We start from the raw sequence: 13,840 nt of genomic DNA, 5'->3' as shown, positions 1-13,840 counted from the left end.
TTAAGCAGCCATATTAGACCATAAGGTAAACTGTACTACTTATTTTAAATTCTTCCTTCCCTCCCATCCTAGCCAAGGTTCACTGTGAGATTATACTTCCCTACCCCACAGTCTCTGAATCTGTCCGTATTACTTGCTTTGATGAGTGGAATGTGGGCAAAAGTGACAGTGTACCAATTGCAAGAAGAGGCTTTAAGAAGGACAAAGTGTTTCCATGCTCTCCTCTTTGTGCCCCAGCCTTCTATTACGAGAGGAGCATCCCACAGCAGCCACTGCCCCTTCATTCTGGGTCCTGGAATAAGAAACAAGTAGAGCAGACCTGAATCTACTACAGTCCTAGAGCAGAACTGCCACAACCAACCCATAGATCCAAGCACAAAAAATAAAGACTTGTTCTTTTGAACACTGAGATCTTGGGATTGGTTGCTACTCAGCATTACTGAAGCAAAATCTGGCTAATACAGTAATTAGTCCAAGGTCACTCAGCTAACAAGTAGTAGAATTAGGATTTAAACCAAAATCCACCAACTCCAGAAACTCACTCTTAAAGCAACATGCTACAATGTCTCTTCTGCCCACTGAAAGGGCCACTGTTGACACTTTAGCACATTTCCACCAGGTCTTTTTCCCCCTATGGAAATATGTTGCTTGTTAGCTTTTAAACATACATGAAATACTAAGCCAGTGCTTTTTCCACCATAGCACAGCTACTTTCTTATTCTAATTACTGGTGCACAGACTGAACCAGAACATAAAACATTTTACATAGAGAAAGAAGTTATAATCTCAGGCTCACACTCCCTAACCCCTAGCTAGCAGCCACCATCAAATACATCAGCCGAGACCTGACTTCAAAAAGATGGCAGAGCAGGAAGCTCCAGGCCCTTATTCCCCCACAGAGACATCACAAAACAACCCAAAACTGGCTAAAGTAACCTTACAGGAGCTCTGGAAAACACTCAGAGGTCTACAGCAACCACGAGAACACCCAGCCAAGAAGCCACATTCAGAATGGTGGGAAACCCATTCTCCACACTGCAGCCATACTGATTATTCTACCATGTCCATAGGATCATGCCACTTCTCTACTTAAACATCTTAGCAGACAGACTGCAAAGTGAAATCTAAATGTGTCTTCTACACATGGCTTCCCTCCTCTACCTGGCTGCATAAGCAATCCCATCTACTCCATGAATTCCTCACCCTGGCCGGGACTTCCAAGTTCTCACTCCCACTAACCACTTTCATAACTTGGTACCTATGTTCTCATAACTCCTTTAGTTTGTATAATCTTGCCTCCCATTCTCCATCCTGAACCTGGCCAGTTCTTACCCAACTCAAGATCCAACTCACTCACTGCCTCCTATGTGCAACCACCTTTTTTAAGCTTTAGACATCACTCATCACAATGCATTGCTTTCTTGTCATCTCCCCCACAAAATTATGATTCCATTCCTACACATCTATTCCAAATACCTAAAATAGTGGCTAGACCACAGTAACCACTTAATGTTTCTGAATTAAACATTCTCTCCTGATCCCAGGACATCTAAAGACTTTTGGAAGTCTCCCATTGGATACTGTTTCTGCCTCAGCCTGCTGATTTCCTTTCAATCAAAATCTCCTTGTTTTCCCAAAGGCAGGAATTATTTAAAATGTGTTCTCTGAGGGAACTTCCTGGCGGTCCAGTGGTTAAGACTCTGAGCTTCCAATGCAGGGGATGCGGGTTCGATCCCTGGTCGGGGAACTAAGATCCCACCTGCCGCAGCAGCGCAGCCAGAAAAAGTCTTCTCTGAAAGTTATTTGCACAATTTAAATGTTATCTGTACAGGCTTAGAAACCATGGGACAGACTGAAAATTTCCAGCTCTGATATTTCACAAACCAGGAGTTGTTTCTTTAACGTTGTGATACCTCCCAATTCCAAGAAAAGTCATGTAAAGATAAATATTTTCTATTAACATAACCAACCATTTCAAGTCTGGTAAGCACAACCCAGGGTCAGCTGTGCTAGGCCAGTGGTTCCCAAAGCTGGCTGCCACCAAGGCCCTGCCCTCCCCTCTCAACAACTTCATTAACAATGCAAACACCAGGACCCCACCCTAGAGACGGAAAAGGTCCAGGGTGGGGCTAAGGCAGCCATATATTCAACAAGCTCCCAGGTGACTGCTAAGCCAGAGAGCCACTGGTTTTGCGAACCAATGATTTTAAAGATACAAAGTATAGTGCCAGTGCTAAAAGTGAACTAAAATGTACCTGATTTGGAATTGTTTTCTTTTTCAAACCTCACGACCCCCTGGTGCGTCCCAGAATCATGACTGGGGATCCAGAGAAAACAGCAGCGACTGCTGAAGTGTGCCTACCCTGTACCTGCTTCCCAGTCTGGCCAACGCCTTGTGCCGTCGCTGAAGAGGAATCACTGACTCGGGCTGGGTACTCCAGGCCCGGGCCGCTCACCCGCCCTACCTGGTAGATGGCAGAGCTCGAGTCCGGTTGGGTGCCCAGCGTCGCCACGGAGTCCCCATGATAGGCGCGCGGCGCGGGGGCAGCGGCGCGGGCGCACCGCCGCAAAGCTAATCTCGGGGCGGCCCACATGGCAGCAGGCACAGAGGCAGGAAGGAGCGTGAGAGAGCGGCCTGCGCCGGTCCGGGGCCGCGGCTTTCCCCTCCAATTCCCACGCTTCGGGATACAGCTCAGCCCAGGCCTTTGCAGTCCCAACCCGCCTGAAACCTCCCCGATTCTGAGGCCAGCCTCGGCACGTGCCGGCGCACGCCGCCCGTGATTGGTCAGCGCTGAGCACCACGCCCCCTGAATTCAGCGAATAAGGGACAGAAGTGCAGCCCCGCGAGGCCTGTCCCATCGCGAGCCCCGGAGCGTTGCGGTTCCCGGGGTGGAGCGACCCTTCTGCGTCCTCCCGGTCTCCCGAGATGCTGAGCTTAGGAGCTGCGGCTGAGTTTGCTTGCTGTCGGCCTCTGTGCTTTTTCTATGTGCTGTTTTCTTCTTCCCCTGCTGCTACGAAGGGTGTTCCGGGGCTTGAAAAAGCTTATCCTTATATGAGAGCTGGAAACTGAACAGGCTTATTAAGCTGCCCTAAGAAACTCTTTAAGGGGATAACCATTCATTACTCAAATATGTCTTTAATGTCCCCTATCAAGTGCTCTTCTGGAGCGGGGAATACAGTGGAGAACAGGCAGTGTCCTCTTATATAAAGCGGAGAGAACATGAACAAGTAAATAAAAATTCTAATAGTGATGAATTACAACTTAGATGTACAATTATAACGTACTTCTAAAACTTTGCCTATAACAAATCTGAGCTTCCTCACAATTTCTCATCCACTGGACAGTGAGAAAAAATTAATCTTCTTTTGGTCCACTTAAGTCTTAGATTTAATTTTTGTATATGGTGTTAGGTAAGGGTGTGGCTTCATTCTTTTGTATATAGATATCCAGTTTTCCCAATATCATTTGTTGTAAAGACTGTCCTTTCCCCATTGAATAGTCTTGGCACCCTTGTGAAAAATTATTTCATAAGCAATGATTTATTTCTGGACTCTGTATTCTGTTCCATTGGTCTGTATGTCTGTCTTTATGCCAGTACCACACAGTTTTTTGATTACTGTAGGTTTGTAGTAAGTTTTGAAATCATTAAGTGTGAGTCTTCCAGCTTTGTTCTTTTTCAAGATTTTTTTAGCTATCCAGGATCCCTTGAGATTCCATCTTAATTTTAGGGTAGGTTTTTCTATTTCTGCAAAAAATGCCAGAATTTTTATAGGGGCGGCATTGAATCTGTTGATCATGTTGGGTAGCATTGACATCTTAACAATATTAAGTCTTCCAATCCATGAACATGGGATGTGTTTCCATTTATTTATGTCTTCTTTAATTTCTTTCAGCAGTGTTTTTTCGTTTCCATTGCGCAAGTCTTTCACCTCCTTGGTTAATTCCTATTTTATTCTTTTTGATGCTATTGTAAATGGAATTGTTTTCATAATTTCCTTTTCAGTTTGTTCATTATTAGTGTATAGAAATGCAACTGATTTTTGCATGCTAAGTTAGTATACTGCCAATTTGCTGAATTCATTTATTAATTCTAACAGGTTTTGTGTGTGTGTGTGTGTGTGTGTGTGTGTGTGTGTGTAATCTTTAGGGCTTTGTAAAAGCCATCTGTGAATAGAGATAATTTTACTTTTTCCTTTCCAATTTAAATGTCTTTTATTTCTCATTCTTACCTAATTGCTCCAGCTAAAACTTCTAGTACTATGTTGAATTGAAGTGGTGAAAGTGAACATCCTTGCCTTTTTCCTGGTCTTAGAGGAACACTTTTCAGCCTTTCACCATTGAGTGTAATGTTTGCTGTGAGTTTTTCACATGTGACTTTTTTTTTTTGGCTGCATTGGGTCTTCATTGCTGCGCGCGGGCTTTCTCTAGTTGTGGTGAGCGGGGGCTACTCTTCGTTGCGGTGCACAGGCTTCTCATTGTGGTGGTTTCTCGTTGCGGAGCACGGGCTCCAGGCGCGCAGGCTTCAGTAGTTGCGGAGAGCTGGTTTCAGTAGTTGTGGCTTGCGGGCTCTAGAGCACAGGCTCACTAGTTGTGGCATACAGGCTTAGTTGCTCCGCGGCCTGTGGGATCTTCCTGGACCAGGGCTCGAACCCATGTCCCCTGCGTTGGCAGGGGGATTCTTAACCACTGCGCCACCAGGGAAGTCCCTCACATGTGGCTTTTATGATGTTAAGGAGGTTTCCTTCTATTCCTAGTTTGTTGAATATTTTTATCATGAAAAAGTTTGAATTTTGTCATCTACTTTTTCTGCATCAATTGAGATGATCATGTGAAGTTTGTTCCTTCATTCTGTTAATGTTGTGAACTACATTGATCATTTTTTTCTATGTTGTACCATCCTTGCATTTCAGGAATAAACCTCACTTGGTCATGATATATAATCTTTTTAGTACGCCGCTGAATTCAGTTGCCAGTATTTTATTAAGGATATTTGTATCAGTGTTCATAAGGGATATTGGTCTATAGTTTTTTGGGGTTTTTTTTGTTTTGTTTTGTTTTTTTGTAGCGTCTTTGTCCTGCTTTCACGTCAGGATAATGCTGGCTTTATAGAATGAGTTAGGGAGTGTTCCCTCCTCTCCAAGTTTTTGGAAAAGTTTGAGAAAGATTGGTATTTGTTCTTCTTCAAATGTTTGGTAGAATTCACCAGTGAAGCCGTCATATTCAGTGCTTTTCTTTGTGGGGAGATTTTTTGATTACTGTTTAGTCTTCTTACTAGTTATAGGTCTATTCAGGTTATCTATTTCTTTGTGATGTAGTCTTGGTAGGTTTTGTTTCTAAGAATTTGTCCATTTCATCTAGATAATCCAATTTGTTGGTGTTCAGTTGTCCGTAGTATTCAGATTTACTTTTTACATTTTTCTTTATTAATTTTCATTTTTAAGGGAATACAATAATTCAACTTTTATCATGAAAATAAAGGTATTTTTTACCTCCTTCTCTCAGAAATGATCCCAGAGCAACAAAGGAACACAAAAAATAATTCCTATCCCACCTTCAATTAAACTAGGGGATATATAAAGACAATAGGCAAAAATTGGAATAATAAATTTGGCAAAATAAAGGAAGTTGAAATCTAAGTGCTTGCAGTGGAAAATACAAACAAGTAACAAGTCAATTTGCCTCTCAGAATTGGTGGTACCAGGAATTGGTGGTACCAGGTACAGAGAAATATGTGCATAGAAGTGGAGAAAGGTGGTAGAGACCAAGAAATGGTGGAACTACTTGAAAATTTGCAGAAGAAGTAGTTAAAACCCCAGGTTTCCACCCCCCAGTCTGTCCAGGAGATATATATTCCCTGGAGAAACTGAATCTGAAATGTTCCAAATTTAGGGACACTAGGCACTGGTGAAGTGCCAAATTGAGACCAGAGAGATTAAGTGACAGTCTGAAGGCCAAATCAAGAGACCCCCTCCCCTCAAGTCTCTTTTCCCACCCAGTTCCAAAATGCTGGCTACCAGATTTATATAGAAGGGAGTCTAGAGAAACCTTACCATTTTACAGAAAAGATCTACAAAGTGACATTTGAGGTTCTCCAGTGAAAAAACTCCCTGGAAGATTGATCTACAGGGATTTCCCTGGGGGTCCAGTGGTTAAGACTCCCTGCTCCCAATGCAGGGGGCCCAGGTTCGATCCCAGGTCAGGGAAATAGATACTGCATGCTGCAACTAAGACCCAGTGCAGCCAATTAAAAAAAAAAAAAGCAACATTTAAAGAAGAAAATTGGGGCTTCCCTGGTGGCGCAGTGGTTGAGAGTCCGCCTGCAGATGCAGGGGACACGGGTTCATACCCCGATGTGGGAAGATCCCACATGCCGCGGAGCGGCTGGGCCCATGAGCCATGGCTGCTGGGCCTGCGCGTCCGGAGCCTGTGCTCCGCAACGGGAGAGGCCACAACGGTGAGAGGCCCGCGTACCGCAAAAAAAAAAAAAAAAGAAAAGAAAAAAAACAAAAAAGAAGAAAATTGACCTACAGTGTAACCTACAAACTGACATATCCTACCTACCCTCCAATAAGCTTGTAAAAAGCTCCTAATCAGCTTTTTTAGACTTTCTCTAACATATGCATGGATAGCCAAGGATCAATGGGCATTTGAAGAAAGCTTTCTGTTGCAGTTCCATAATGGTTAACACTCTGGACTCTGAAGAAAGCTTTCAATACGAAAAAAAAAAAAAAAACAGAAAGAAAGAAATGTTTAAAAGGAAAAGAAAAAGACACCCACTACCACCAAGAAAACAAAAACAAACAAGCAAAAAAGAAACCATCAGGGCAAGGAACAGAAGAAACTATAACATCCTTGGAGAAATGAAAATTTATTGCATCCATCAAAGACCAGGATTATGAAAAAATTTTAAAAAGCTTTTGAAAAAAATATAAAATCAAGAATTCCTTGGCTGGGGGACTTCCCTGGTGGTAGTGGTTAAGAAAGAGCCTTCCAATGCAGGGGACGCAGGTTCGATCCCTGGTTGGGGAACTAAGATCCCACATGCCACGGGGCAACTAAGCTCGTGTGCCACAACTAAGAAGCTTGTGTGCCACAACTACGGAGACCATGCGCTCTAGAGCCCACATGCTGCAACGAAGAACCCCATGTGCCGCAACAAAAATCACGTGTGCTGCAACTAAGGCCCAACACAGCCAAATAAATAAATAAATAAATAAGAATTCCTTGTCTAGAAAATGTAACAAAAGCTAGAGGTTACAGAGTTTAATTAGCCATTTAATGAGAAAGTTTTTTCTTTTTTTGGCTGTGCCACGCGGGATGCAGAATCTTAGTTTCCTAACCAAGGACTGAACGTGTGCCCCTTGCAGTGGAAGCAGGGAGTCCTAACCACTGGACTGCCAGGGAATTCCCTAGGGAGAAATTATTAAAAGGATGGGAAAACAGATGTTCTAAGGAGATAAGATACTCTACTAGCCTTTAAATTTATTAAATAAATGAGAGGTTAGCAAATATTTCCCATTGGCATTACATTTTATACTTATTTAATGTTATAGTTACTTAAATTTTTACTTGTTTATATTTATCCTGTTTATCTTATCATCATAATTCAGTTTATAAGTCTGTTTGCTAAGAACAAAGAGCATTCCTATAATACTTTAAAAAAAAATCTTGCTTTAATAGCTCCAAGGGCCAGGCTGTGAGAGGATGCTAGAGAAAGTACATTTGCGGACTTCCCTGGTGGCACAGTGGTTAAGAATCCTCCTGCCAATGCAGGGTACGTGGGTTTGAGCCCTGGTACGGGAAGATAGCACGTGCCGCGGAGCAACCAAGCCCGCGGGCCGCAACTACTGAGGCTGCGCTCTAGAGCCCGTGAGCCACAACTACTGAAGCCTGTGCTGCACAATAAGAGAAGCCACCACAATGAGAAGCACGCACACCGCAACAAAGAGTAGCCCCCGCTCGCTGCAACTACAGAAAGCCACGTGCAGCAACGAAGACCCAACGCAGCCAAAAATAAATTAATTTAAAAAAAAGAAAGTATAGGGCTTCCCTGGTGGCACAGTGGTTGAGAGTCCGCCTGCTGATGCAGGGGACACGGGTTCGTGCCCTGGTCCGGGAGGATCCCACATGCCGCGGGGCGGCTGCGCCCGTGAGCCAGGGCTGCTGAGCCTGCGCATCCAGAGCCTGTGCTCCGCAACGGGAGAGGCCACAACAGTGAGAGGCCCGCGTACCGCAAAAAAAAAAGGAAGAAGAAGAAGAAGGAGAAGGGGAAGGGGAAGGGGAAGGGGAAGGGGAAGGGGAAGGGGAAGGGGAAGGGGAAGGGGAAGGGGAAGGGGAAGGGGAAGGGGAAGGGGAAGGGGAAGGGGAAGGGGAAGGGGAAGGGGAAGGGGAAGGGGAAGGGGAAGGGGAAGGGGAAGGAGAAGGAGAAGAAGAAGAAGAAGAAGAAGAAGAAAGTACATTTGTTAATTTTTTTTTTTTTTTTGGCCATGCCGCACGACCTCGGCAGTGAAAGCGTGTGGAGTCCTAACCACTAGACTGCCAGGGCATTCCCCATTTGTTAAAATCTTAACTGCAATACAAAAATCAACTGTTTTTCTATGTTCCATCAATAAACATACAAATGAAAATAAGCATTTAAAAAACACCATTTATAAAGGCATCAGAGAACATCAAGTACTTAAAAAATAAATCTAAAAGATGTGCCTCTCCTAGGCATTTACACAAGAGAAATAAGAACATGTCTACAAAAAGATTTGTACAACAATATTTATAGTATCTTTATTCAAAAGAGCCAAAATTCGGAAACAATCAGTAGGAAAATAGATAGCAATTATGGTATATTCATATGTAGTATATGGATAAAATGGAATACAGCTTAGCAACAAGGAACTACTGATACGCTACGAAAATGGATGAATCCCAAAAATGTGTTAAGCAAAAGTAAATAGATACAAAAGTATACATAATATAAAGTTCATATACTGCATATATATATAAAGCTCAAGATCAGGCAAAACTAATCTGTGGGTGGCAGTGGGGAAAGGGCTTAAAGGAACTTTCTGGGATGATGGAAATGTCTATTTGTCTTGTGGGGTGGTACACAGGTGTATACATTGTCAGTAATCAAACTGAAAGCTTAAGATCTGTGTACTTTATTAAATGTAAATTATGCCTTAAAAACGTTCATTGCAGAAAACTGTGTTGATTTAAAATTATGAACTAAGTCAAAGGATGATTCACATTCTGTGACTTTGATTCTGCACATTTGTTAATCAGAAGCATCAAGATTCTTAGCCTGGGCTTCCCTGGTGGTGCAGTGGCTGGGAGTCCGCCTGCCGATGCAGGGGACACGGGTTCGTGCCCCGGTCCGGGAAGATCCCACATGCCGCGGAGCGGCTGGGCCCGTGAGCCATGGCCGCTGAGCCTGCGCGTCCGGAGCCTGTGCTCCGCAACGGGAGAGGCCACAACAGTGAGAGGCCCGCGTACCGCAAAAAAAAAAAAAAAAAGATTCTTAGCCTTCTCTCTACGGCTTTTGACTAACTGTTACTTCTAAAAAGGAATTGACACTTGATTTTTCTCCAATAGAAGTAAAAATTGAGAAAATCTCCCCCCCGCAAAAAAAGGGGCAAACAAAAAAATGAGGAGAGAGAGAAGGGGGTGGAGAAATGGAAAATAGCAGAGAAAAGATAACTTAGGGAACAAGTAAAGGAGATTTAAAAATCTGATTAATAGGAATTCCAGATATAAGAACAGTGAAAGTGAAAGAGAGAAATTATCAAAGGAATAATGCAAGGACATTTCCCAGAAGGGAAGGAAATGAGTTTCCATATTTAAAAACGCCCATGACATGCCCAGCAGCATGAATGTAGGGGCAGGAAAGGGTGGGTGCACATTACTGAGCAGAAGACCAGGGTCAAAGAATATGTAAATAGGCCACATTCGAAGGATAGAGAATCAGAATGGCAAAAGATTTTTAAACACTGAAAACCAGAATATAACCAGAGCATGACTTTGAAATGAAGTGGAAATTATTTTCAAATTATTCAAGAATTCTATTCAGAGCCCAACTAAGTGAGAGAGTAGAATAAAGAACTCTCAGACATGTAAAGTCTCAAGTTATGTTATCATCCATGCACCTTTTGCAGTAAACAGTGGAAGATGTGCTTCTCCTCAAGAAAGACAATGACACTGGCTCCAGAATAGGGAATCCAAACCAGAAAAGATGGGTAGGGAATTCAGAGAAGTCCCAGCATGGCAGCTGCACTGCACATGGAGACCTGTGAAGCCTCAGTCCAGATTAAAGCAGGAAGGAAGAGCTCCATAAAGTTTTCCAGGAAAAAAGAAGGAAACAGTTTATCTGACAGCTTGACCATGTGAAAAGTATAAACAGAGCATTTATAACTAAGTATAAACAGACTTGCCAGAGGATGTTGAAAGTTAAGCCACAGGTTCAAAAACAAACCCAAAGCAAATGAAAAAGTGAAACACTTCTTAATTCCAAGAAAAACAAAAAGTTGTACCAGAAAGGAAATGTCATCTTAGTTCATTAGGTGGTACAGCAGTGAAAAATTACAATTAAAACAGTACAAATACTGAATATGGATTAACCCCAAATTGTGATTAACATTGGGAGAAAGCAGGAAAAGAGTGAGGAGGAGAATTGTAAGAAAGTAAAATCCTTATATACCATAATAAAAGGTCAACTGACCATATAAAAAGTCCAGGTTTATAGTATATCCATAACTAAAGTTTCCCATTTGTCTTTCTCTACAGAGAAAAAAAAGTGGGAAGAAAAAAAAGAGTAAAAGAGATTGAGTTCTTTTAGCCAAAAATTCATTGCATAAGGAGCAAATAAACAAAAAAGTAAGCGACTCTTCTTATGTCCCAAATGTGGGGGAAAGTCTATTTTTATTCTTGCAAAATCAAAGTAATATCCTTCAGAGCATGCACGTAAGAAAAAAATTAATTCTCCCAAATATACTATACTCTCATGGAAGGAGGGAAGGAAGGAAGGGTAAGCTGTACTTAAAAAACTATTTTTTGCTCACTAACACATTAATATCTTTATTAAGTCAATTTGAAAAAAAAGGACACAACAGAAATAATATAAAATAACTTTTATTTACATAATTTACATCTATAGAATATAACTGCTTTCTTTAGAACAAGAAAATTTACAATGACAGATATTGCTTTTTGTCAAAGACTTCTTCAAGCAAGATAGTATACATGGTCACTTCTATTTCAAAAAACATGGTGATAAACAGTGGATATTCATATTTTTATGTGCCTCAATCATTTACCAACAATTAGGCTTTGAAGCCATCATGTTGATCACTTGCTAAGACGTAAGTGTTCAGGAGGAAAAGTCAAGAAAAAAATAAAGACCTTTAATCATATCTCTTTTAAGATTTATAACATACAAATTCTTCACAACATCATCTTTACATGAGTCAGATTAAACCCAGGTGTGAACAAGTCTTTCCACCTTGTAAGGTAAATACACTGATTAAGTTTCTTTTTCCAAGAGTAGTTTTAAGGACATAATAGTAGGATAATTTAGTTGTCTGACTTGATTCTCTAACACAATGAATGCCCAAAGACAAAATTATCCTTCATACAGTAAGAAGTTACATCTTCCATAAAATTAGCTCATTGTAGATGAACAAGAGATAGATGTTAACAAAGTTAAAAAGTAATATTAAACAAGGGATAAAATAATAGTTTAGCTATGACAACCAAACACCCAAACTAACATGAACTAAATGAAAGAAGCCTTTTCAGAATATGAGATTTTTAAAATTTATAAAAACAGGGCATTAAAATAGCTATGTGATTTGCTACTATGATTTCTGTGACATTAACCCCATGAAATAAATAAATGCATATCTATAGAGAATTTCCTTATAGATCCTCCTTTATGACAAAAAAGTTTAAACTGCAAATTTCACTATAAGGCAATGAATAAGAAATGCCCTAATATCAATTGTTTTCATAAATTAGGATTACTGTTATACTCGCCAAGCCAAATCCAATTTTACTAATGAACTTGAAAACTGGCCACCATTTTTTTCAAATTACAAACAGAATTAGACATTAAAATATCTTCCCAACTGAAATACTGATTTCATAATGCAATCAAGGGTTTAAGTGTTAGGCACAACTCACAACTCCAGTGACAAATATCTCATAGGTAATGACATGGGCACCTTAAGGTAAGAAAACTACTGTCTAATGTATGGGTCAAACTAAAAACCCAACCCATCCATGTCCATCATTTAAGTATTGCCTGTAGCTGTTTTCATGCTGAAGTGGCAGAGTTAAGTAGTTACCACAGAGGGCATCTGGCCCACAAACTCGAAAATATTTTCCAGAAAATGTTTCTGACTCCTGATCTAATCAACCCAGAAGGCTTTTCAAATAAAAGAGTAAATCTGTTCTTTCAGAAGTTTAATTTGAACCACCAAAGATTTGCTTGGGTGGGTAACAGAATTACCTATGTAAATCACAAAATCTCAAAATTAAAACCAACCCTTAAATTCATATTGATAATAATCACTGACTTAATAAAGTCTTATTATCGTATTTTCTGTTTTTAACATCACAATTATGTTCTGTGCATAAAGGTCTAAGTACTTAGTTCCTCATGGAGAATTTAATGGGGGGAAAAAAAAACTACCAAGAAATTGTTTTTTAAAAAAGGAATGTGTGTATGTGAGCATATGTGTGTGTAATGGAGATGGAGTTTTGTATGGAAATTTGCCTCATAAATAAATTTAAGGATTTTTTTCCCATACAAATCCTGAGATTATCCAAGAAATAAGAAAAACAAAAAATTCACAGTACAAAGTCAATATACTAAACTATGAGAAAAAAATGTATTCAAAAAGTATATACTATCCAAACAATTTAGTTTTATCACTTTAAATACCTTTAAAATTAAAGAGGGGAAGGAGACAAACATAAATTTGTTAATGCTTTCTTTACCCATAATCTCAGGGGTAAAAATAATTAAAACTGAATATTCTTTTAAATAAAAAATTTAAAAATAAATAAGCTTTTTGATGTTTTATCTTTATAAATAGTACGTTTAAATACTAGTTCTTCAATTAGGACTAATGTTACATCAACATGAATTAGAAAAATAACACATTTTTCAGTCAAATAGCTGATAATAGAAAAGTTTTTAACATTTACCATACTAAAGTGGAGTTTCACAATTTCCTTTCACACACTTAGAGGCAACTGAAAAGGCCTTCACCATCCAAAAAAACAAAAAACAAAACCAAAAAACACTAAACAAACAGAAAAAAACCTTCACAAAAGGTTTGCTAAATGTTAACTACAATCCATCTCCAAATACGTCGGCACTGTGATTTATACAGAGACATTTATCCACAACATTCCAAGATGTCCATGTGTATTCAACACAGGAAGAGTCAAAATGTAAACAAGAGCTGTTACTTCTGTCTGAGAAAGCAGTCTTAATTGCTTGGTATTTCCAAAATGCTGAATCAATCAGAAGGAAAGGAACCTCAGCAATGTTTTTCACTGATTACAAAAGCTTCAAATCAAGCCTATTAAATATTCAAAATCAACCTAAAGAAAAATTGCCAGTGAGGCTTTTTGCTAGATACTGCTTTGTTGATATAACTGACTGTGGAAATCCTAGCCTTAGAAAAAATAAAAGAAAAAAAGAGAAGACTTTTATTCTGTTTCATCCACTTCAATAAAGATATCACTAAAGAAATATTCAGAGACTGTCATTGGCTCCTCTTCCGGTAGCCGGTTTTGGACATCTTTACATTCTCCTTTCGGTAAGGGATGATTACAAGAAAC

The 13,840-nt window shown here is 40.1% G+C and overlaps 2 protein-coding genes across 2 annotated transcripts in view; both read right to left on the bottom strand.

Moving 5' to 3' along the window:
* The window catches only part of MCCC2 (methylcrotonyl-CoA carboxylase subunit 2), a 64,353-nt gene extending 61,631 nt beyond the window's left edge, over positions 1 to 2,722 (bottom strand). The window contains exon 1 of the mRNA XM_060143090.1: positions 2,466 to 2,722. Within this exon, the coding sequence (XP_059999073.1) occupies positions 2,466 to 2,594 (129 nt within the window). The 5' untranslated portion in view covers positions 2,595 to 2,722. The remainder of the gene's footprint in view (positions 1 to 2,465) is intronic.
* Positions 2,723 to 11,103: 8,381 nt separating this feature from the next.
* The window catches only part of BDP1 (B double prime 1, subunit of RNA polymerase III transcription initiation factor IIIB), an 87,983-nt gene continuing 85,246 nt past the window's right edge, over positions 11,104 to 13,840 (bottom strand). Inside the window, exon 40 of the mRNA XM_060146313.1 lies at positions 11,104 to 13,840. Coding sequence (XP_060002296.1) covers positions 13,709 to 13,840 — 132 coding nt within the window. The 3' untranslated portion in view covers positions 11,104 to 13,708.

Source organism: Lagenorhynchus albirostris, chromosome 3 (genome assembly GCF_949774975.1).
Source record: "Lagenorhynchus albirostris chromosome 3, mLagAlb1.1, whole genome shotgun sequence".
NCBI classification, from domain to species: domain Eukaryota; kingdom Metazoa; phylum Chordata; class Mammalia; order Artiodactyla; family Delphinidae; genus Lagenorhynchus; species Lagenorhynchus albirostris.
The sequence above is the reverse complement of the archived record's forward strand: the minus strand, read 5'-3'. Positions and strand labels throughout refer to the sequence as shown.